Source organism: Pecten maximus, chromosome 1 (assembly GCF_902652985.1).
Source record: "Pecten maximus chromosome 1, xPecMax1.1, whole genome shotgun sequence".
NCBI classification, from domain to species: Eukaryota; Metazoa; Mollusca; class Bivalvia; order Pectinida; family Pectinidae; genus Pecten; species Pecten maximus.
The window spans coordinates 57,852,178-57,875,231 of NC_047015.1; the positions used below are offsets into that span (position 1 = coordinate 57,852,178).

Genomic DNA, 23,054 nt, shown 5'->3' on the forward strand with positions numbered 1-23,054 from the left:
AAATATCTGTGTCACATTTGCAAAAAAAAAAAAAAAAAAAAAAAAAAAAAATTATGCCACATATGAAAATGGTACTTAAAGTCTTAAAGATACATTTGAACGGCTCTCAACACTTGGAAGATATTTCAACTCAAAATGTGATGTGTAAGGCAACATTTATTATTAAAATTTCTACCACAATACCCCGTGTTATTCAACTCTCAGACCATCAGTTAATCATTACAGCCGTTGATTAACAATCTGTTTATACCACACGTGGTATAAACTCTGTACGCATTTCGATTGGCTAACACGGTGAACTTTGACCCAAGCTGCAATTGTTATCGACGTCATCAATAATCTAATGACGTCACATCACAGGGTCCCGGACGTCACCGGTACACTTTATTTGCATACGCGAAATTATACTTGGCCACGTTTCCCTTTGATTCAAGCCGATATTATTGTGGTAGAAACAGGTCACACGACTCGAAATTGTTGGATATAGAATTTATTTCACACTCGTAAGTTATTTTTTAAAAGTTGCAAAAAACACTCGCTAAAGCTCGTGTCTTTTGTAACTTTTAAAAAATAACTTACTCGTGTGAAATAAATTCCATATCCAACAACAACTCGTTGTGTAACCTCTATATATACATTTTTACACTGGATTATCATTTTGAAATAAGGTTTTGAGATTAAAGTACAAAATCCGCCCGTATAATTGGTAACTTATATATTATGACCATTTCCGCTGTTTATCTGCCTGATGTAGAACTCTATGGTAGAGTTCCTCTTGTAAACAAACGTTGTTTATAAAAACAAAATAATCAAAATGCTTTTTTTCTTCAGATCAAAAATGACTGACTTTTTGCTTTCTTTTCCAGACATCTGGTAGTGATGATCCCGATTTCAATGGCCGACTTAAGGTTGATACCCGTGTAATCTGGTTTGGCAGACTATAACTAGCGCCATGCATCCGAAACCGGTGAAGTCAAAGGTGGTGGCCTCTAGGCTTCTGGCAAAGAAGTCAAACGCCATGAAAGAAATTGAAGAGTGGGTTATGAAGGATGTTTCTCTAAATGACGCCGCTTCACGGATCGGCAAACTACCAGAAAACGTCACGGAAGAACGGATGTTTAAATCGAGACTTTTTGATATTGGGAAAGAAAGATATAAATATCTGAGTAAGAATGCTTACGAGATGAAGATGTTTTCCGACAAATATAAAAAGAAAATGGCACTAGCGCGCCAACAGTTGCAGTCTCATCATCGAAGTCTATCTGCGAATGACGTAACACGTCCGGCAAAATCGGACATCGACAGGGCCAGACTCAGCCTTGATCCCCGGATGTTACGTAGAACACAGGACACAAATCATGACATGGAGGAGGGTACAACACCAACCCTGACCAGGTCCAAAACCGTGTCCTTCTTACCATCCACATTAAATAAACAACAATCTGACCTTTCACAGCCGCGGACAAGCACTCCAGCACGCGCTAACAGTCAACAGGCATTGTTTAAAGCTTTGAGAGAGAAATCCCAGTTTAATTCCCGGCCACTGTCACGTGGGACGTCCTTTAATCAAACACCAAGGTCAGACGATGACTCCTCTAGCAAATCTTGGGTAAAAAGGAATAAATTCTCCAAATATGGCGGGAAAGTTCCGGGAGTGACAGAAGACCCCAGATATGCCCAACTGGAAGGATCCTTGTCGCATTTCTATCAGGGGAAACCAGGCTCGCTGGAGTCACAACCGGATGTCAAGCAAATCGTCAACAGCATTGGGTCATTGCATAAGCCGTCAAGGAACATCAAAGAAGTTAGACCAAAACTTACGCTGAAACTACAAGCATTCATGAAGGAACGTGGAATAGTGTTTTAATGGGTAAACTTTAGCTATTGTTTATTGATATCGGCTGGATTGAGTGAGAACAATTACCCATTGTTTCGCGTGATAGGATACGATTTGTATTCTTTCCTTGGTGATCCGTGACACAAGGTTGCACGTGTCATTCTATCGCCATTACGTACCTAAAGACAAAATGCGTGTCTTCTTTTGGAATATATTTTTTTTATGTTACATTTACAAATATACACAATTTTCTAGACTCTAGATTGAAACTCCTAAAGCGTCTGAACTGTACAAGTTGTTTAGCACTTCATCGGATCTTCCATAATATCGCCACACCAAATGTGCATTGACAGAACACACAAAGTCTAAATATATAGATTTCATTTATATCTGGGCTCAACTCGAAATTCATCTTATTTTATTTTGAGTGAAAGTTTAGCCTAAATTCATGATTGTAGACTTGAAGTTTCGAAAAAAAACCTGGAAATTATATTTTACTACCACTGACTTGTGATTGGATATGGAATTTATCTCTGATTGTGGATCAATTTGTCGTCGAGGATTATCATGTCCGACAGCATAAACTGTATAAATGGCGGAATTGGTAGAATTGACTTATACCTATAACTGAAGAAATTATAATAATTTATATTGACTTCCGTTGAATAAACATTATTGTTTATGATGTGCTTTTGACTGGTCATTTAAACTGTCTGATTAATTTGGCTTACCTTCTGTTAACAGTTTATATAACTAAATATTTATATTCATTTAAAACCGTTAACAAGAGATGCTTGAATCAGTGCAGATTTGAAATGCGACCGGAAGCAAATAAATTCCTAAGCGTCATTTTGTTTTCGTCTTAACTGTAAATAATAACCGTCATTCCAGAAATTTTCAATTCTTACAGATCTGTAGTTGGGCGGACCAAAGTAACGGATACCGTCTATATATAGCAACAAACGGAGTATTTGGTATGACGTGGCACGGTAGCTCTCGTAATGATATAAATTACGTCATCAGTCACCAGTACAAAGCTGTTTTTTTCTCTTCACTGACTTAAAGCATTAGGTTTTCTTGTGTACAATCCGTGTTTAATTGTACGGTATCGGCCATAGTACAAATTGGACTACATGGTATATGTTATGAGCATCTATTCCTTCATATGTTACATGTGTATTCGGACAAAGTTTTACATTTTAACGTTTATTTGGCTATAGAACCGAGTAAGAGTTTCTTCCCTTCCCGATTGGAGGAAGTAAAACAATAATTGGAACTGATACGGGTGATGGCCTGCTAAAATATTGGACTTTAGAGTGACCAGTGTCCAGTACACCACTAAATACTTAGTACTACTGGACTTTAGAGTGGCCAGTGTCCAGTATACCACAAGGTACCACTGGACTTTAGAGTGACCAGTGTCCAGTATACCACTAGGTACCACTGGACTTTAGAGTGACCAGTGTCCAGTACACCACTAAATACTTAGTACCACTGGACTTTAGAGTGACCAGTGTCCACTATACCACAAGGTACCACTGAACTTAAGAGTGACCAGTGTCCAGTATACCACTAGGTACTACTGAACTTTAGAGTGACCAGTGTCCAGTATACCACAAGGTACCACTGAACTTAAGAGTGACCAGTGCCCAGTATACCACTAGGTACTACTGAACTTTAGAGTGACCAGTGTCCAGTATACAACTAGGTACCACGGACTTTAGAGTGACAAGTGTCCAGTATACCACAAGGTATCACAGACTTTACAGTGAGCAGTGTGATATGTACCACTAGGTACCACGGACTTTAGAGTGACCAGTGTCCACTATACCACTAGGTACCACGGACCTCAGAGTGACCAGTGTCCAGTATACCACAAGGTACCACGGACTTCAGAGTGACTAGTGTCCAGTATACCACAAGGTACCACAAACTTAACATTGAGCAGTGTGATATGTACCACTAGGTACCACGGACTTTAGAGTGACCAGTGTCCACTATACCACTAGGTACCACGGACCTCAGAGTGACAGTGTCCAGTATACCACTAGGTACCACAGACTTTAGAGTGACCAGTGTCAAGTATACCACTAGGTACCACGGACTTTAGAGTGACCAGTGTCCAGTATACCACTAGGTATCACGGACTTCAGAGTGACCAGTGTCCAGTATACAACTAGGTACCACAGACTTCAGAGTGACCAGTGTCCAGTATACAACTAGGTATCATGGACTCTAGAGTGCCCAGTGTCCAGTATACCACTAGGTACAACTGGACTTTAGAGTGACCAGTGTCCAGTATACCACTAGGTACAACTGGACTTTAGAGTGACCAGTGTCCAGTATACCACTAGGTACCATGGGGCGTTAGAGTATGACCTACAGTGTAGTGTAACACTTGACCTTTGAATGACCTTGAGTGCTGTACTCTATGACTTGCTAATGAATCTGGATGTTACAAATAACACATGATTCCGATGGGTCTCCCCACGGCGGAATCCTCTATACGGCTGACCTATCTGGTCGTCCGTATGATAACAAATACATGCGTTCACACACACATATGTTTGTGATCCATATCTTGTAATACCTGTATGTATTGGTTGGCGTGACCCAGATGTAATGATCTGTAATCAACAAAACCACAGGTCCTAATTAATCTATGATGGGCTGTAACTCGATATTGACAACACGTATCTAATAACAGTATCACCTGCTTCATCTGTTTGTACGGACATATTGTATTACAGTGGAACTTCGTTAGTCCGGAAACATTGTATTACATTGGAACTTCGTTAGTCCGGACATATTATATAACAGTCGAACTTCGTTGGTCCGGACACATTGTATTACATTGGAACTTCATTAGTCCGGACACTTTGTATTACAGTAGAACTTCGTTAGTCCGGACATATTATATAACAGTCGAACTTCGTTGGTCCGGACACATTGTATTACATTGGAACTTCATTAGTCCGGACACTTTGTATTACAGTAGAACTTCGTTAGTCCGGACATATTATATAACAGTCGAACTTCGTTAGTCCGGAAACATTGTATTACATTGGAACTTCATTAGTCCGGACACTTTGTATTACAGTAGAACTTCGTTAGTCCGGAAACATTGTATTACATTGGAACTTCATTAGTCCGGACACTTTGTATTACAGTAGAACTTCGTTAGTCCGGACATATTATATAACAGTCGAACTTCGTTGGTCCGGACACATTGTATTACAGTTGAGCTTCATTACTCCGGACACATTGTATAACAGTGAAACTTCATTAGCCCGGACACATTGTATTACAGTGAAACTTCATTAGTCCGAACAAAATGTATTACAGTGGAACTTCATTAGTCCGGACACATTGTATTACAGTGAAACTTCGTTAGTTCGGACATATTGTATTACAGTGGAGCTTCATTACTCCGGACACATTGTATAACAGTGAAACTTCATTAGTCCGGACACATTGTATTACAGTGAAACTTCGTTAGTTCGGACATATTGTATTACAGTGGAGCTTCATTACTCCGGACATATTATATAACAGTGGAACTTCGTTGGTCCGGACATATTGTATTACAGTGGAGTTTCATTATTCAGGACACATTGTATTACAGTGGAACTTCATTAGTCCGGACATACTGTATTATCATATTATGTTGCAGTGAAAGCTCTTAGTCTGGTCACACACGTTTATCCAGACAGGTTGGAAGTTCGTTAGTCCGGACACATTATATTTCAGTAAAACTCTTGGTCCGGCTACACACGTTTATCGAAACAAATTGGCTTGTATGTACAATGTAGCATTAAACTCCGTTAGTCCAGACACATTAGTTTGTGCGTGCAGTTAAACTTTGTTTGTGCACTAACCCTAAGGAAAATGTAGGGAAAACAAATAAAAATAAATAAAAAAAAAAAACAACAAAAAACAATAAAAACAAATAACTCGTTATTTCCTTTATACAGTTCAACTCCGAACAAACAAATCCTGCTCAAAACCGATCACCTCTCGAGACTGATCCTTCTTTATTACAGTTATAAAAAACCTTCCAATACCGAAATTCCGAATACCGAACCGAGTTTGTGGCCAGAATGGTTATAATATAATATACCCAAAATTATTTCTGTAAACCGATCTTACCTGATCGAACATGACAGGTGCCCGGCCAAAGGACCGTGAAATCAACACCTGTGACAATGTTTTGTGGTAAGCTTTGTCTTTTGGCGTGAGCGTATAGTAGGTATATTACTATGTAGTAGTACATTACACCTACTGCTAGAGGAGCAGTATGATTAAATTGTTTATTAATCAACCCGGACCAGATGAAACCAAATCACCATAGGTCATCGAAGCGGTGAGGTCTTTTTACTCTATTATAAAAGAAAACCAGTAGAGCTAGAAAGTACGGTGGCTAATATAATTAGTGGCATTTCGTCTTTTATTAAGATTTGTTAATTTTCGTCTTTTCTGGGCGAAAAGTCGAAAAGACGAAAATTAAGGTTTGGTAATTTTCGTCATTTTGGGTCGAAAAGACGAAAATAATGAATCCAAAAAGACGAGATATAAAGTCGCTGATTTGCGTGCATTTATTTCGTCTTTTCGCGGATGACATTTCGTCTTTTCGGGGCGAAAAGACGTAATTAAAGTTTTGTTAAGGACGAGAATTAAGATAATTGAAATGGCACAAATCAGCCACCGTAAGAAAGCGAGAGTGTATCGTATAATGAAATGATGTCATGCGGTGAGCTGATAAAAAATACCAATGTACATAGGTATCTTAATTCTAAATACCTTATAAAACAGCATTAAAAGGAACACGACCAAATGAGGCAAAATATGAACGAAAATACAGATTGTCACGGGGACTCCTGAAAAAAAAACACAAGGGGAAAAAAACCAGGGACTCAGGAATAGTATGCGTCTTCTGCTTCGTCGACGACACTCGCCATACAAATATAGGTCACGACGACACTCGCCATACAAATATAGGTCACGACGACACTCGCCATACAAATATAGGTCACGACGACACTCGCCATACAAATCTAGGTCACGACGACACCCGCCATACAAATCTAGGTCACCACGACACCCGCCATACAAATAAAGGTCACGACGACATCCGCCGTACAAATCTAGGACAAATACGAGTTAGGGTGATGACAACAGAACCAGTAGTCATATTAACAATCATCAAAGACGTCTGACGTCATATCGCATGCGGAAATAGAATATTTCCAAATGAGCTCAACTTGTCGACAATACAACTTTCCATTGTCTTTATCCACATGTATCTCTCGAAACCTTGTGCTGTTACTGTAGTTAATTCAGTTCATCTACATATAGTGAGGTCAGCACTTTTGATGGTTTAGTACCTCCCGGAACACCTTTTCTTTCATCTACCTTTTGTATATTGTTATACGAGTGTTCCGAATAAAAAGCAGAACGTGAGCAGCCATTGATGGAGTTAAGTTGTCTATGTATGCAGTCCGAGAATTCGGCTGATATATTACAGTTAATTTTTACGTCAGTATTCGACACCTCTCACGGGAATCGTGATAATGGGAACAAGCCCTTGAATATCAAATCAACTGCGACATGTAACCAGCGTATATAGGGGAAGCAGGGATGTTGCTATCTAGAAATGGAAAATCAAACAATTTTGAAATTGAAGTCAACACGCTTAGCACACAGCTTAGCTAAAAGCCGATCCTGTAGGTTACGTTGTAGATTATGATCGAGAAAAGCTGCTGATGTTGAAGATTCTGTAGTGTCCTTGATTTCAAGTTCCACAAAGTAAATCCGGTCGACATAGTAAATAAAGTTTTTGGTATATAAAGATAAAAAATCGTCAAAAAACGAAAGAAAAGATTTTTGCAGAACAGTTTTAAACCGTTGACATGATACATGGTACATGATATCATTAAACGTTAAAGACAAACTCAACACCAAAGCTAATGTCACGTGTCACCGCGCTTCAATCAGATAACTTATGTAAATCAAGATGTTCACTGAATGTTAAACGCTATGTATTCGTATGGGGTCCCGGCTGTGTACTGACACCAAAACACAGCCATTGTCTTCTGACTGAAGCTCTAGGCAGTAACCAGCCGGCGGAATATAGATGCAAGGATTTCATTCAAGTTAAAAAGAAATAAAATGATACTCGTACAGATCTCCTATTTACCAAAATACCAGTCCGTATAGGTGATCATCGCGATAATACGTCACAAATACGTGTTCGAGTATACGTATGTCTTTATATATACGTGTGTTGAAATGTTTTAAAGTTTTTTATATATATATTTTTTAATTCGAAACAAGCAGTGGGCATTAGAAGTCGATATGACTGGAATCTCCGTTGATCGCCGTTGAACACGTTGTCTTTAAAGATTGAGATGTCCAGAAAGTATTAGGTGTGAACAATTGGATTACATTTACTATCGATAATGATTTTATGGACTTAAAACCCGTTGACCAATGGTCAATAGCTGACAATCGGATAAACTGTTGGCTGTAACAACTATCCACGCAATCATTATCGGCCAAAATAATATTTACAGAAAATGATATAAAGTGTTAAGGTTACAATACACGGGATATGGCCCAGGCTAGTGAAAATGATCTGGCCGCCATACGGTCTCAGGCCAGAAAAGGACAGGGCACTCAGAAAAATACAACAATGGGTCAGCAGTGATGAGAAATCCTTCGGTTCCAAGACGGACATGATCAAAGTTCCGGGTCTTCCGACGGGAAACGTCATAGAGGAGCGACGTCTTAAGGAAATCTTGTTTGACCTTGGGAAGAAACGCCAACAGTATATTTCTCATAATGAGTACGAGCAGCAGAGATTCCTTGAAGGTCAGAGGCGGAAGTCGTACGAGCTCAGAAAGGCGCTGTCCGATGACGCATTATCACGTGGATGGTCAGTGAGCAACAGGAATCTTCTGACCCGTGAAGCCTCTTCTAATGTAACAACGGAAAACACGCGCATTGATCAGTTAGATAAAATGAACTCTTCTTCACAGCAAGAAGTGTTTATAACCGCCGCGGACCACGAGAGACAGCCCCAAACCCATGGCAAGATGGTGTCATTTGTCAGTGACTTTAAAAAGCCTCAGAGGCCCGCAGACAACTTCCGGCAGAGAAGTAAGTCAAGGTCGTTGGACCCAATTACTGCCCCGCTTGTTCCCTGGTCGAAGATGAAGTCCACGTCCATTCAACCCGGAACTCATCTTCCGCCTCTTATGGAAGATCCCAGGTTCAGTCTCCTAGAAAAGAAACTCAGTCCAATTTTCCATGGAAGGCGGAAGAAGAAGGACTTGGGTGATGTTATAGATGGGTTAGACGCACTTCATATACCATCTAAAATGAAACGAGAATCCCGAACAGTTATTGGACAACGAATACGTCAGCTTCTCAAAGATCAGGGAATCATTTTCTAATGTTGAATTTCGCAGCGGATTTAAAACATTTGCTATTTCGTTGATTAGTGTTGTTTTGTAAGGGCATGACGCCATATTGATATTTTAGGTCTTAATTTACCAAGGCTGAAAGGAACCATAACGTCTATTCTGAAGACGGATTAAATTTGTGAATTATTTGATATGCTATACTCAGTCACCCATGGATCTGGATTAGACCGAAGCAAGTAAATATTACATCCTAAATAAGAGGTATTCGGAGTAACTTTCACGTATAATGTATGTTTTTGTGATGATGATACTGAAAATGTAGACTTTAGATTGACAAAATAATCTTTGATGAATGTGAACAATTGAAAATACTCAGACTTACGGATAGCGTTGTCCGGTTTCCTGAATTTCGGATTGAAGCACTCTTTATCGACAAAAATAATATTTGTAGACAATGCTATAAAGTGTTACAATACACGGGATATGGCCCAGGCTTGTGAAAATGACCTGGCCGCCATACGCTCTCAGGCCAGAAAGGACAGGGCACTCAGAAAAATCCAGCAATGGGTCAGCAGTGAAGAGAAATCCTTCAGTTCCAAGACGGACATGATCAAAGTTCCGGGTCTTCCGACGGGAAACGTCATGGAGGAGCGACGTCTTAAGGATATCTTGTTTGGCCTTGGGAAGAAACGCCAACAGTATATTTCTCATAATGAGCATAGACTTACGGAATAACATTGTCCGGTTTCCTGGATTTCGGATTTAAAACATTCAGACTTACGGAATAGCGTTTTCCGGTTTCCTGGATTTCGGATTGAAAACACCCAGACTTACGGAATAGCGTTTTCCGGTTTCCTGGATTTCGGATTGAAAACACTCAGACTCACGGAATACCGTTGTCCGGTTTTCTGAATTTCGGATTGAGGTGATTCTTAAATGATAATTACAATCCCTTCCCAGGAAAGTTTCATCGTTCGTTACAAAGGTTACACATTTGTTTTACCAGGTCATACTGTGCTTTATTACGACTCTTTGCAAAATGGCTTCAATGATGACATGACAAAACTAGCTTATCCGTGCAAAATTGTTCTTTAATTCAGACTGGTGGTCTAGTTAGATTCCATTTACCAAGGTATGAAATAAATTTGCTAAACTGTTCATTTCCGCTACGATTTACTTTCAAAATCTTGGCCAAATTAAAAACGGACGAACCAAAACCGACTATTGGACAATAGACTGGCTCCCTGTCTCTACAATATTAAAATTATAAATAAAATTGACCTTTATGATTTTGGTCACTAGGACAATCTAGTATTAAAATTTAGTGGAGCAGTTCTAACAAAAACCTTGGAGACTGGTGACCAGTCTAATTGGTCAACTGTATTCTTGTTCAACTGGACGCTTGCTGATTTGTTAGGGCTACCCATCAGGGAGCTGTTATAGTGCCCTGGATATCTGCACGTGATCAATGACGTATTAATCTATATTTATATATATATATTTCATGTTTAGTTTTTGGGGTATGGGATTTTTATACTAGTCACATGAACGTTTTAACTTGTGGCGGGAACGGTGTTCAGTGTCAAGACTTTGTGTGACGTCGTGGCGGTCACTATAGTGTATATATCTTACGTGATAATTACATGTGCCATTAAATGGTTATGGTCATTGTTACATATATGTTATATATATTACACACATATCCATTTATACATGTTTGAGTTTTGTGTTCATTCTGATATGCTAGTTTCCGACATGGAACTCCATTGACTTAAACAATTAAGTCTTAGTTGATATCATAATGCTAAAACTCCGGCGGGAGTCTAAGTTATAATATCATAATGCTATACTATGGCGGGGAGTCTAAGTTATAATATCATAATGTTATACTATGTCGGGAGTCTAAGTTATAATATCATAATGTTATACTCCGGCGTGAGTCTAAGTTATAATATCATAATGCTATACTATGTCGGGGAGTCTAAGTTATAATATTATAATGCTATACTATGACGGGAGTCTAAGTTATAATATCATAATGCTATACTATGGCGGGGGTCTAAGTTATAATATCATAATGTTATACTATGGTGGGGGTCTAAGTTATAATATCATAATGCTATACTATGGTCGGGGGTCTAAGTTATAATATCATAATGTTATACTATGGCGGGGTCTAAGTTATAATATCATAATGCTATACTATGGCGGGGGTCTAAGTTATAATATCATAATGCTATACTATGGTGGGGGTCTAAGTTATAATATCATAATGTTATACTATGGCGGGGAGTCTAAGTTATAATATGATAATGCTATACTATGGCGGGGGTCTAAGTTATAATATCATAATGCTATACTATGGCGGGAGTCTAAGTTATAATATCATAATGCTATACTATGGCGGGGAGTCTAAGTTATAATATCATAATGCTATACAAAGTCTGGGTACTCTTATAATGACATCTTTGTTTCGTGTCACGTGATACCCTATCTCTCAATAACCCACTAAAACACCTTTTTTATTTAAACTGATACGGCACGTACCTTTAAATAAGTGCGACCGGTATAAGATTATCTTTAAACAACCTTGTCAGTAAATAAAAGATTGACGCGAAAACGCAATAGCCAGTGAACTTCTCCTGTACCCAGTTTCATGAATTGTTCTGAACTAAAGGAAACTTGCAAACTCCTTTTTCCCGTAGGAAAGTATTATATACTTCACGGAAATTTCCTTACCTAAGATTTGTTCCTTGAGTCCAGCAATGCATTTCTATGGAAAAGCCAGGGGCGTGATTGCTCATTTACATACGAGAGTTGACAGGTCTCATGATAAAGTTATTAGCTGTCGACGTACCCATTGTTTCCGAGACAAAATGATAAGAGTTTCCATCTATGTAAAGTCCCAATAGGGATCTCGTCTTTTGATACACGTGATCAACTCTTTGCTTTGTATTTTCGAAGTCCATACCTTCGGTCATATATTAAATTAAATGATGATCAATTTGCCTGATTAATTAATTAAGCAATCAAAGAATAAAACTAAGATATCCAGCCGAAGACGAAATAATTACAATTTTTTCCCTGTTCTTTCTCACTATTTGAAAGGTGGAATTAAAACCTCAAATATGGTCCTTTGAGCTTCATATATGAAACCAATGCCACCGAAAAAAACCTTTAAATGTGCAAAGTTTCTTTTGAGGCGTTTTAAGTGAGCTACCGTTTAGTAAGAAGATAGTGAACTTAGTAGACATCCCTGTCGTGTGCGCATGGGGTTGGAAATAAACTACGCACAGGTATCAGTCTATCGATACATGTGCAAAGTGACACATCTCTCCATTATATAGTATACGTTCTCAATACACACACCAACGGGATTTTGTTTTCATTGTACGCAATTGCAGAACTTGAATATATAATTTGAAGAGGTAATTATATATATACATGTATATTTTATTTTACAATAAAAAAAGAAGAGACAATATTGACAATACAAAGTATTTGGGTCTCAACAAAACATGCACCTAATAAAATTATAAACAGAGTAAATATGAGTAAATTCCTCCCTCAGTCTTTCCAGTGGGATATGCAGCAAGAATAACTTTACAACTGTTACAGTATTATATCAATAGTTTCCATCGAAATATTTTCCGTGTCTTCATATCAGTTGTGCACGTGTCATAACGCAATTAAAGCGTGATAAAGATGAAGATCATAACAATATTACAACAGCCCTAGTGTAGACAATATGAATACATCCGAGGAGTGCCGAGTGCTAGTGTAGACGCGAGTAAAAATCAGAACTCCTCTGACTCTCCCAGTTTGTTTACTTGTTATCAAACTGGCTGCAACCACGAAAAACACGTGAGAAAACGGATAGAGTATCTGGGATTAATTCGTTATGCATTTTTCAGCATTTATTTGGAGACTTTATTTTGATCAAGATTTGAAAGATAATTGAGAGACACTGCCATCTTTCTGCTCAGGTTACAGGTAATGTGTATTACAGGTAGCAAATGTGTCTCACGGTTAGCAATGTGTCTCACGGGTAGCAATGTGTATCACGGGTAGCAATATGTGTCACGGGTAGCAAATGTGTCTCACGGTTAGCAATGTGTCTCACGGGTACAAATGTGTATCAGAGGTATCAATGTGTATCAGAGGTATCAATGTGTATCACGGGTACCAATGTGTATCACGGGTAGCAATATGTGTCGAGGGTAGCAAATGTGTCTCACGGGTACCAATGTGTCTCACAGGTACCAATGTGTATCACGGGTACCAATGTGTCTCACGGTTAGCAATGTGTCTCACGGGTGGCAATGTGTCTCACGGGTAGCAATGTGTATTACAGGTAGCAAATGTGTCTCACGGTTAGCAATGTGTCTCACAGGTACCAATGTGTATCACGGGTACCAATGTGTCTCACAGGTACCAATGTGTATCACGGGTGGCAATGTGTGTCACGGGTAGCAATGTGTGTCACGGGTAGCAATGTGTCTCACGGGTGGCAATGTGTCTCAAAGAGAGCAATGTGCATCACATGGAGCATGGTGTCTCACGGGTAGCAATGTGTCTCACGGGTAGCAATGTGTATCACAGGTAGCAATGTGTCTCATGGGTAGCAATGTGTCTCACGGGTAGCAATGTGTCTCACGGGTAGCAATGCGTCTCACGGGTAGCAATGTGTCGCACAGATAGCAATGTGTCGCACAGATAGCAATGTGTCTCAACCAAATGTGTTTAATGACACTTATATCAAGCAACTGTGCTAGCCTTTCTGTGCAATTAACGTAATTATTTTCCGAGGTTTTTTGTGTGTGTTTTTTGTCTGGTGGATTGTGGGTGTCTATCGCTTTGCTACGAAACTAACCTACTACGAAGTAAACCGTATGATGTAAAATTGTGATATTTCTAATTATAGATTGTTTACAGTATAACATATTGACAAATTATAAACAATCATTCCTTGCAAATGTGCGATCATAAGTATATGTATCACATACAAAGTATGTTGGCTATTGTTCAAACGTTGTAGCAGGGAGTGTAAACGTGACCATAAGAGGCTAAAACAAATGTTTTAGCGCTAACAATGGACAGCACACAATTACAGTATAATCCAACTAAATACAACTGTGCAATGTCGGAGACTAAGGTTTATGAATGTAGGTTCTATTACAGAAAAAAACACCTTTTCATGGTATCACGGGCTGGTATCGACTATAAAAACCTTGTCAGTATATAGATAAAGGCTATTGAATTTTCAGATTCTCAATTTCCCGATAGACTACGGTTTGAGCTGGATTTGGAGCTGTGCTCTCAGTGCTGGTGAAGTGAAACTTCGGCTGACATGTCCAAGTTGGGGTGGGGGTGGGGGTTAAGGGGTGGGGTGGGGAGAGGGGGTTGGGGTTGGGGTTTGGGGGTTTGGGGTTGGGGTTGGGGGTTGGGGGGGGGGGGGCGGAGAGAGACGATCAGGAGAGGTGGTGGGGCAGGAAGGGGGCAAAGACAGGCAAAGAACATTAATTGCTTGATATATTTCTCTAAAATAACCACGGCACGGACGTAAGTTTCCTCATGTTTCCTATGGCGGTCGACCCGATACTTTCCTACTGGAAACGCCTGTAAGTACATATATAAGTACATATATAGATTACAGCACACTAGCAACAGCTGTTCACATATGTAAAATTCATTTAATGATAGCCAGGTAATGCAGAATTGATATCAAAATACAATATGTATCAAATCACAAAATAGCAGGTGTACATGTACACAGCCAAAATATCTCTTCGTAATCAGAGAAAGTCTCTACCTACAATACATTAAGAACGCTACTGTTGGACCGATTTGAGAATCGCTAATGTGAAATTTATTTCAAAGTTTAATATGTACATGTCGGAACCAGCCGTTTCACTTTAAAGTGATAGGGTGTTCATACATGTATATAAGTGACCGACACGGTATCGGCCTTCGTATGTATACAATACATGTAGATATATCAAAGCCTGCATTTAAAGCATTTTAAGTCACCGAGAGTTTAAAATGCTATTTGGTATATAATTTGTATATAATTATCTTTGATAAAACCATTTATCATTTAAATTCGCATAATCCTAGTTATCCTCGAACATGATATCGCTTGCTGTTTAGAAAACTATAAAAGTTTGATATAATTACTAGACGCTTTAAAAGGCTATTGAATACCTGTCTGTCAGGTAAATCTTGGACAAAGTTTGGCTGGGTAGTTTATTGATCAGTTTAGTACTGGCGGGTCGGTATAGCCAGGATTTAACAGGACACAATTCATGGGCAGGTCTCGTGCAGAACAGTTGTTATTATTCAATCTTGATAATCCACACTAATGTCATGTTTCAACAAAGATTTAAAATATGTGAGGGAGAATTATTTATATACAGATACGTTGTTGGTCCTTTCACGGACTTATATACACACGTATGTACGGCTATAAGTCAATGGTGTTTTGAAACATAAATTGATTAACTGGCATTGTCGGGCTGACGTCATACATAAAAGGATCATATTGCCCCCTACCACTTCACAGCGCCAGAGACCGATGGTGTCAGTATGGGGCGAGTATATACACGTGTATGTACATGATGTAAGCGATATGCCACCTTATAATACACATATGTGTACCCCCTACCTGGCGAGTATGCGTGTGGACGTGTCGACCAACTAAAAGTAGCAGTCTGTGCGAAACAACGATTATGTGCTACACAACTCACATGCTACGCGGACTTGGAGACTCTGCACAGAGAAGCACTGTGGTTATCTGTTGATAAGGTACTAAACAAAACGAGGGACGGTGTGAACGAAACTTGTGTTTGAATGGATAATAACAACGATATACGGCATTAATTGGATCAACGTTAAATACTTTGCATGAATATTTCATAAAAGTCGTGCTGCCGCAGTATGATTCATCCCATCGCATTTGTGTGAATTAAAAAGAACATTTGTCAAACACTTCCAAATGTCCTTGAATTGAAACCGAAGGTTACCAATGAAAAGTGCCGTTAAGTTTCTATATTTGGAATATAGCGGTGTGCTGGAAATTCGAAGGGGATTCCCGTTTTGATGTGTTCGGTTTAACGAGACTTTCGGTGGAAGGAATTTCCTTGTGGGGGTATCTTACGGAATAACAGTGGCTTCCCTAGGCGACCTTGAAAGACTTTTTGGTCGTGAATTGGAAAGTCTGAATATAAGTGTTGTGAACAGACCTGCACCTGCATTGGACACTTCTTTTGATTGGATTACCTCCCCTCACAGTCCCTCCCGCCAAATGTCAAATTCTCACTTCACCATCTCCCCCCGGGATGCCGGTCGCCTCGTGCAATCTCACCGGAAGTCAGATGACGAACAACATTGCTTTCTACTTCAAATATCATTCCAAACAGTGTATAGTGATGCAGATATACCAAACAGTGTCATAAAAAAACTGCCCCGCCTGGTGAATGGCATTCCACTGGGGGCTGGACTCATGGCCCGGGACCAGCTTGGCAGCATTCGCTGGCGGTATATAGAGGGTGGACGCAAGATGCACACATTTGTTTCCAAACCAATTTGTCAAGAAGATGCAGAGGAAACGAAACGAGCTTTAAAAGACAGACTTGTGAAACAATCTCATGCGATATTTGGGGACATTACGGTAAAGGCGACTGTTATTTTATCTCAATGTTTGAACTTTGACGACGATTTTATCATCAATGACATTGCTATACCTCTTGACGAGGGCCTACACTTTCGAGATTAGATTGTCATTTATATTATTTTCATTTTTTTTTGATGTTGAGGTCGTTTCATATTTTCTAGAGTTTTATATTTTGTGTTGAGTTGATGTAGAAACAGTTTGAGTATTTTGCTAGTCATGAAATGTTTGTATAATCTCAAAAAAGACTGAAATAAGTTATGCTAGGCGGTGACCTACAATGTATAGATTTGTGTTATTGCACATGTGTCCGCCGTGCGTGGGTGTGTGTATGTATGCACGTGTGTGTGGATGTGTAGCGCAACTACGAACGTTGATGGCTCTGTAACCCTGCACGTATGTCGGTATAAGATGTGCACGTGTGTAAGATTCAATAGAAATTCTATACTTTATATACACAAATGCATTTGCATATCTATATAAGTGTATGGACGTGCCAGTATTCACCGAACCAAGAGCGAATAGAGAGAGGGCATGAGTCCAGTATTGGGGTATGCTAATTATGTCCAGTAAGGGGCGTATGCCAATTACACAATTGTTGTGATGTTTCATGACGCATGTGCATGGGAGATTATGTACAACAAGATTGTTTCTACACAAACTTATACCTTGTAATACACATATGTCTGCCGTTGTCTTTCATTGACCTTAATAACATCTTTGTTACACAAATCTGTACCGCGTTGTTTACTTTTTCGCCTAATCACTCTTCATTGTTTCCTGGTGTGCGTCGGTATGTTAGTAATTACCGTCAATACACGTGCATATGGCACGCGACCAACGTCTGTGTTATCAGTCAGGATGCTGAGAAATGGTGTCAGATAGTGTTTACATCCACTGCTGTTGATGTATACCTACCCACACGATATATAAATGTATTCCAGGTTGATGCGCGAACATTGGATGACGACATAATATACTCCAGGTTCTAATATTGTATGTATCAGGCCAAACAAAACAGTGTTCGTTTCCTGTTACCCAGCTGAACGAAATTTATAAAAAGTGATAAAACATCAAACTATATATACCGTGACCCCTCTATATACATTCCTCTATATATACCGTGACCCCTCTATATACATCCCTCTATATATACCGTGACCCCTCTATATACATTCCTCTATATACTGTATACCGTAACCACTCTATATACATTCCTCTATATACTGTATACCGTGACCCCTCTATATATACCGTGACCCCTCTATATACATTCCTCTATATAAACCGTGACCCCTCTATATACAGTTCTCTATATACCGTGACCCCTCTATATACATTCCTCTATATATACCGTGACCCCTCTATATACATTCATCTATATATACCGTGACCCCTCTATATACATTCCTCTATATATACCGTGACCCCTCTATATACATTCCTCTATATATACCGTGACCCCTCTATATACATTCCTCTATATACTGTATACCGTAACCACTCTATATACATTCCTCTATATATACCGTGACCCCTCTATATACATTCCTCTATATATACCGTGACCCCTCTATATACATTCATCTATATAAACCGTGACCCCTCTATATACATTCCTCTATATATACCGTGATCCCTCTATATACATTCCTCTATATATACCATGGCCCCTCTATATATACCGTGACCCATCTATATACATTCCTCTATATATACCGTGACCCCTCTATAAACATTCCTCTATATAAACCGTGACCCCTCTATATACAGTTCTCTATATATACCGTGACCCCTCTATATACATTCATCTAAATGAACCGTGACCCCTCTATATACATTCCTCTATATATACCGTGACCCCTCTATATACATTTCTCATATATACCGATGACCACCTATATATACATTCTCTAATATACCGCTGACCTCTATATATACATTCCTCTATATATACCGTGTCCCTCTATATACGATCCTCTATATATACCGTGACCCCTCTATATACATTCCTCTATATATAACGTGACCCCTCTATATACATTCCTCTATATATACCGTGTCCCCTCTATATACATTCCTCTATATATACCATGCCCCCTCTATATATACCGTGCCCCTCTATATACATTCCTCTATATATACCGTGACCCCTCTATATACATTCCTCTATATATACCGTGACCCCTCTATAAACATTCCTCTATATACGTACCACTCATATACATTCTCTATATATACCGTGACCCTCATATTATTCCTGACCCCCTCCATATACATTCCTCTATATATACCGTGACCCCTCTATATACATTCCTCTATATATACCGTGCCCCTCTATATACATTCCTCTATATATACCGTAACCCTCTACATTCCTCTATATATACAGGGACCCCCTCCTTATAATACCGTGACCCCTTATATACATTCTCTATAAAATACCGTGACCCCTCATATACATTCTCTAATACGTGACCCCTATATATACCGTGACCCCTCTATATACATTTACTCTTAATCCCGTGACCCTTTAACTTCCCTTATATACGTGAACCCCTCTATAATTCCTCTATATATACCGTAACCCCTATAACATTCATCTATATATACCGTGCCCTCTATATAATTCTCTTTAACCGTGACCCCTTTTATATACATTCTTATATAACGTGCCCCCTATATATAACCGTGACCCTTATATACATTCAATATATACCGTGACCCCTTTTATACATTCTTAAATATACCGTGCCCTATATTAAAACCGTGACCCTTTATATACATTCCTCTATATATCCCGGACACCTCTATATATCTCCTCTTATATATACCGTGACCCTCTTTTAAAATCTCAAATATTAACCGTGACCCCCTTTTTTTTGTTACACCCTTATATACGTCCCTTATACATTCATCTATAATACGTGACCCCTCTATATATCCCGTGACTTTACCCTTTCTATATACATCCATCTATTATACCGTCCCCGATAATTCCTCTATAATACCGTTGACCCCTCTATAACATTCCCTATATATACCGGAAACCCCTTATTTTACTTTCCCTCTATATTTTTACGTGCCCCCTATATACATTCTATCTAAAAACCGTGCCCCTCTAATAACGTGAACCCTCTATTTTACTCCTCTATATACCCGTAACCCCTCTTATTCTTTAATTTACGTGCCCCTTATATTACAATCCCTATTTTCCGTGACCCTTAAAATACTTTCCCTATTATATCCCGGACCCCTCTATATACATCTCTATTATTATACCGTGACCCTTTATCAATTCCTCATTATTAACCTTCTTATATTACCGTGCCCCCTTATATACATTCCTCTTATACCGTGACCCCTCTTATACTTCCTCTATAATACCGTGCCCTTTTTACATTCCTCTTATAAAACCCGGACCCCTATATACATTCCTTATATTACCGTGCCCTCTATATTTTATACATTCTATATAACCGTGACCCCTCTATATCATTTACCGTGGACCCTCTATATACTTTATTATAATACCCCTTTAACCCCTCTATATACATCCTCTATATATCCCGTGACCCCTTATATACATTCCTCTATAATACGTGACCCCTCTATATACATCCTCTATATATACGTGACCCCTCTATATACATTCCTCTATAATCCCGTGACCCTCTAATAAAATTCATCTAAAATAACCGTGACCCTCCTATAACCAGTGACCCCTCTATTACATTCCTCTATATATACCGTGCCCCTCTATATACATTCCTCTATTTTACCGTGACCCTCTAAAATTACATTCCTCCCTTATATATACCGTGACCCTTATATATTTTATTAGGACCCATAATAATTCCTATATATCCCGTGGCACACCTATATACATTCCTCTATATAACCGGACCCACTCTTTTAAAAACCCCTGACCCCTCTAATAATTCCTTAATATACCCCGTAAACCCCTATACGGACATCCTTCTTATATACCGTGACCCCTAATACATCCCTCTAAAATACGTACCCTCTATATACATTCCTTATATATCCGGGACCACCCTATAATTACCTCAATAACCGTGACCCCCGATAAGGAACCCCTATAAGCCCTCCATAAATACAGGCCCGTAAACCCCAAAACCGTGGAACCCCTGATAGACCCCTCATATAACACCCAATATCCCCGTTAAGGACTACCGAGAAAACCCGAGACCCCCCCATGACCCCGAAGACGCGGGACGCCGCGAGAGACCCGCAAAACCCCCCGGCGAGAACCCGAGAGACACCGCGAAACCCCGAGGAGACCCGGGGAAGACGCAGGACCGGAGACCCCCGGCGAAGCCCGCGAGCGACCCGGCGAGACCCGCGAAGGGACCCCGCGAGAGACCCCGCAGAGACCCCCGCGAAGGACCCCGCGAGAGACCCCCGCGAGAGACCCCGCGAGAGACCCCGCGAGAGACCCCGGGGGAGACCCCGCGAGAGACCCCGCGAGAGACCCCGCGAGACCCGCGAGAGCCCCCCGGCGAGAGACCCCGCGAGAGACCCGGCGAGAGACCCCGCGAAAACCCCCCGCGAGAGACCCCGCGAGAGACCCCCGCGAGAGACCCCCGGCGAGAGCCCCGGGGGGAGACCCCGCGAGAGACCCCGCGAGGAGACCCCCGCGAGAGACCCGCGAGGACCCCCGCGAGAACCCGCGAGAGACCCCGCGAGAGACCCCGCGAGAGGACCCCGCGGAACCCCCGCGAGAGCCCCCGCGAGGAGACCCGCGAGAAGACCCCGCGAAGACCCGCGAGAGACCCCGCGAGAGACCCCGAGAGAACCCCCGGGGGAGGAGGGACCCCGCGAGAGACCCCCGCGAGAGACCCCACGCGAGAGACCCCCGAGAAAACCGGCCGCGAGAGACCCGCGAGAGACCCCCGGAGAGACCCCGCGAGAGACACCCGGAGAGACCCCCGCGAGAGGAACCCCGGCGAGAGACCCCGGCGAGGAACGCGAAGACCCGTGAAGAACCCCGCGAGGACCCCGCGAGAGAGACCCCGCGAGAAACCCCGAAGACCCCCGCGAGAGACCCCAATCGCGATAAACCCCCGAAGAGACCCGGAGAGACCGCGCGAAGACCCCCGCGGAGAGACCCCGGAGGGGGACCCCGCAAAGACCCCGCGAGAGACCCGCGAGACCCCCGCGAGAGACCCCGAGCGGGAAAACCGCCGGCAGAGCCCCCGCGAGGAACACCCGCGAGAGACCGCCGCGAGAGACCGGCGAGAGCCCCCCCGGAGAAGACCCCCGCGAGAGACCCCGCGAGAGGGAGAGACCCCCGCGGAGAACCCTCGAGAGACCGGCAAGACCCCGCGAGAGACCCCCGCGAGAGACCCCGAGAGAACCCGCGAGAGACCCGCTATACCCCCCCGCAGAGACCCCCGGAGGAAGACCCCGCGAGAGACCGCCGCGAGAGACCCCGCGAGAGACCCCCGCCGAGGAGACCCGCGAGAGACCCGCGAGAGACCGCGAGAGACCGCCGCGAGAGACCCCCGGCGAGAGACCCCCGCGGAGACCGCAGAGACCGCCGCAGAGACCCCGCTAAGACCCCCGCGAGAGCCCCCGCGGGGAGAGACCCCCGAAGACCCCGCGAGAGACCCCCCGGAGAGCCCCCCGAGAGAACCCGATAAAAGGAGAGAAGAACCCCCCGAGAGACCCCGAGAGGAAAACCCCGCGATATACCCCCTCGAGAACAGGGGGAAGACCCCCGAGAACCCCCCGCGAGAGACCCGGAGAGACCCGGTAGAACCCCTTTCGAAAACCCCGCAAACCCCCAGAGACCCCCGCGAAACCCCGAAACCCCGCGAGAAAACCCCGCAAAAACCCCGAAGACCCCTCTAGAACCCCCCGAAACCCATGAGACCCCCTTATTAACCCCGCGAAACCCCTCTATATACCCCCTAGAACCCCCTATATCCCCTCAAACGGAAACCCCCCTCAATAACCCCCCGAGACCCCCCGGGAGAAGGACCCGCGAAACCCCGCGAGAGACCCGCGAGAAGACCCCGCGAGAACCAGCGAGAGACCCCGCGAGAGGAACCGGGAAGACCCCCGCGAAGACCCCCGCAAGACCCCGAGGGGAGCCGCC

General features: G+C 41.8%; 3 protein-coding genes across 3 annotated transcripts; all 3 read left to right on the forward strand.

Moving 5' to 3' along the window:
* Positions 1-894: 894 nt before the first annotated feature.
* On the forward strand, positions 895-2,519 carry LOC117328787. The gene has a single exon (XM_033886373.1). The coding sequence runs from the start codon at positions 953-955 to the stop codon at positions 1,865-1,867; it is 915 nt and encodes a 304-aa protein (XP_033742264.1). The 5' UTR covers positions 895-952; the 3' UTR covers positions 1,868-2,519.
* Positions 2,520-15,741: 13,222 nt separating this feature from the next.
* LOC117339224 lies at positions 15,742-17,664 on the forward strand. The gene has a single exon (XM_033900702.1). It carries the CDS (start codon positions 16,565-16,567, stop codon positions 17,033-17,035), a length of 471 nt encoding a protein of 156 aa, XP_033756593.1. The 5' UTR covers positions 15,742-16,564; the 3' UTR covers positions 17,036-17,664.
* LOC117321562 (serine/arginine repetitive matrix protein 1-like) lies at positions 17,329-22,807 on the forward strand. The gene is made up of 2 exons (XM_033876023.1): positions 17,329-17,334; positions 21,089-22,807. The coding sequence occupies exons 1-2, from the start codon at positions 17,329-17,331 to the stop codon at positions 22,805-22,807; spliced, it is 1,725 nt and encodes a 574-aa protein (XP_033731914.1).
* The last annotated feature ends 247 nt before the right edge of the window (positions 22,808-23,054 follow it).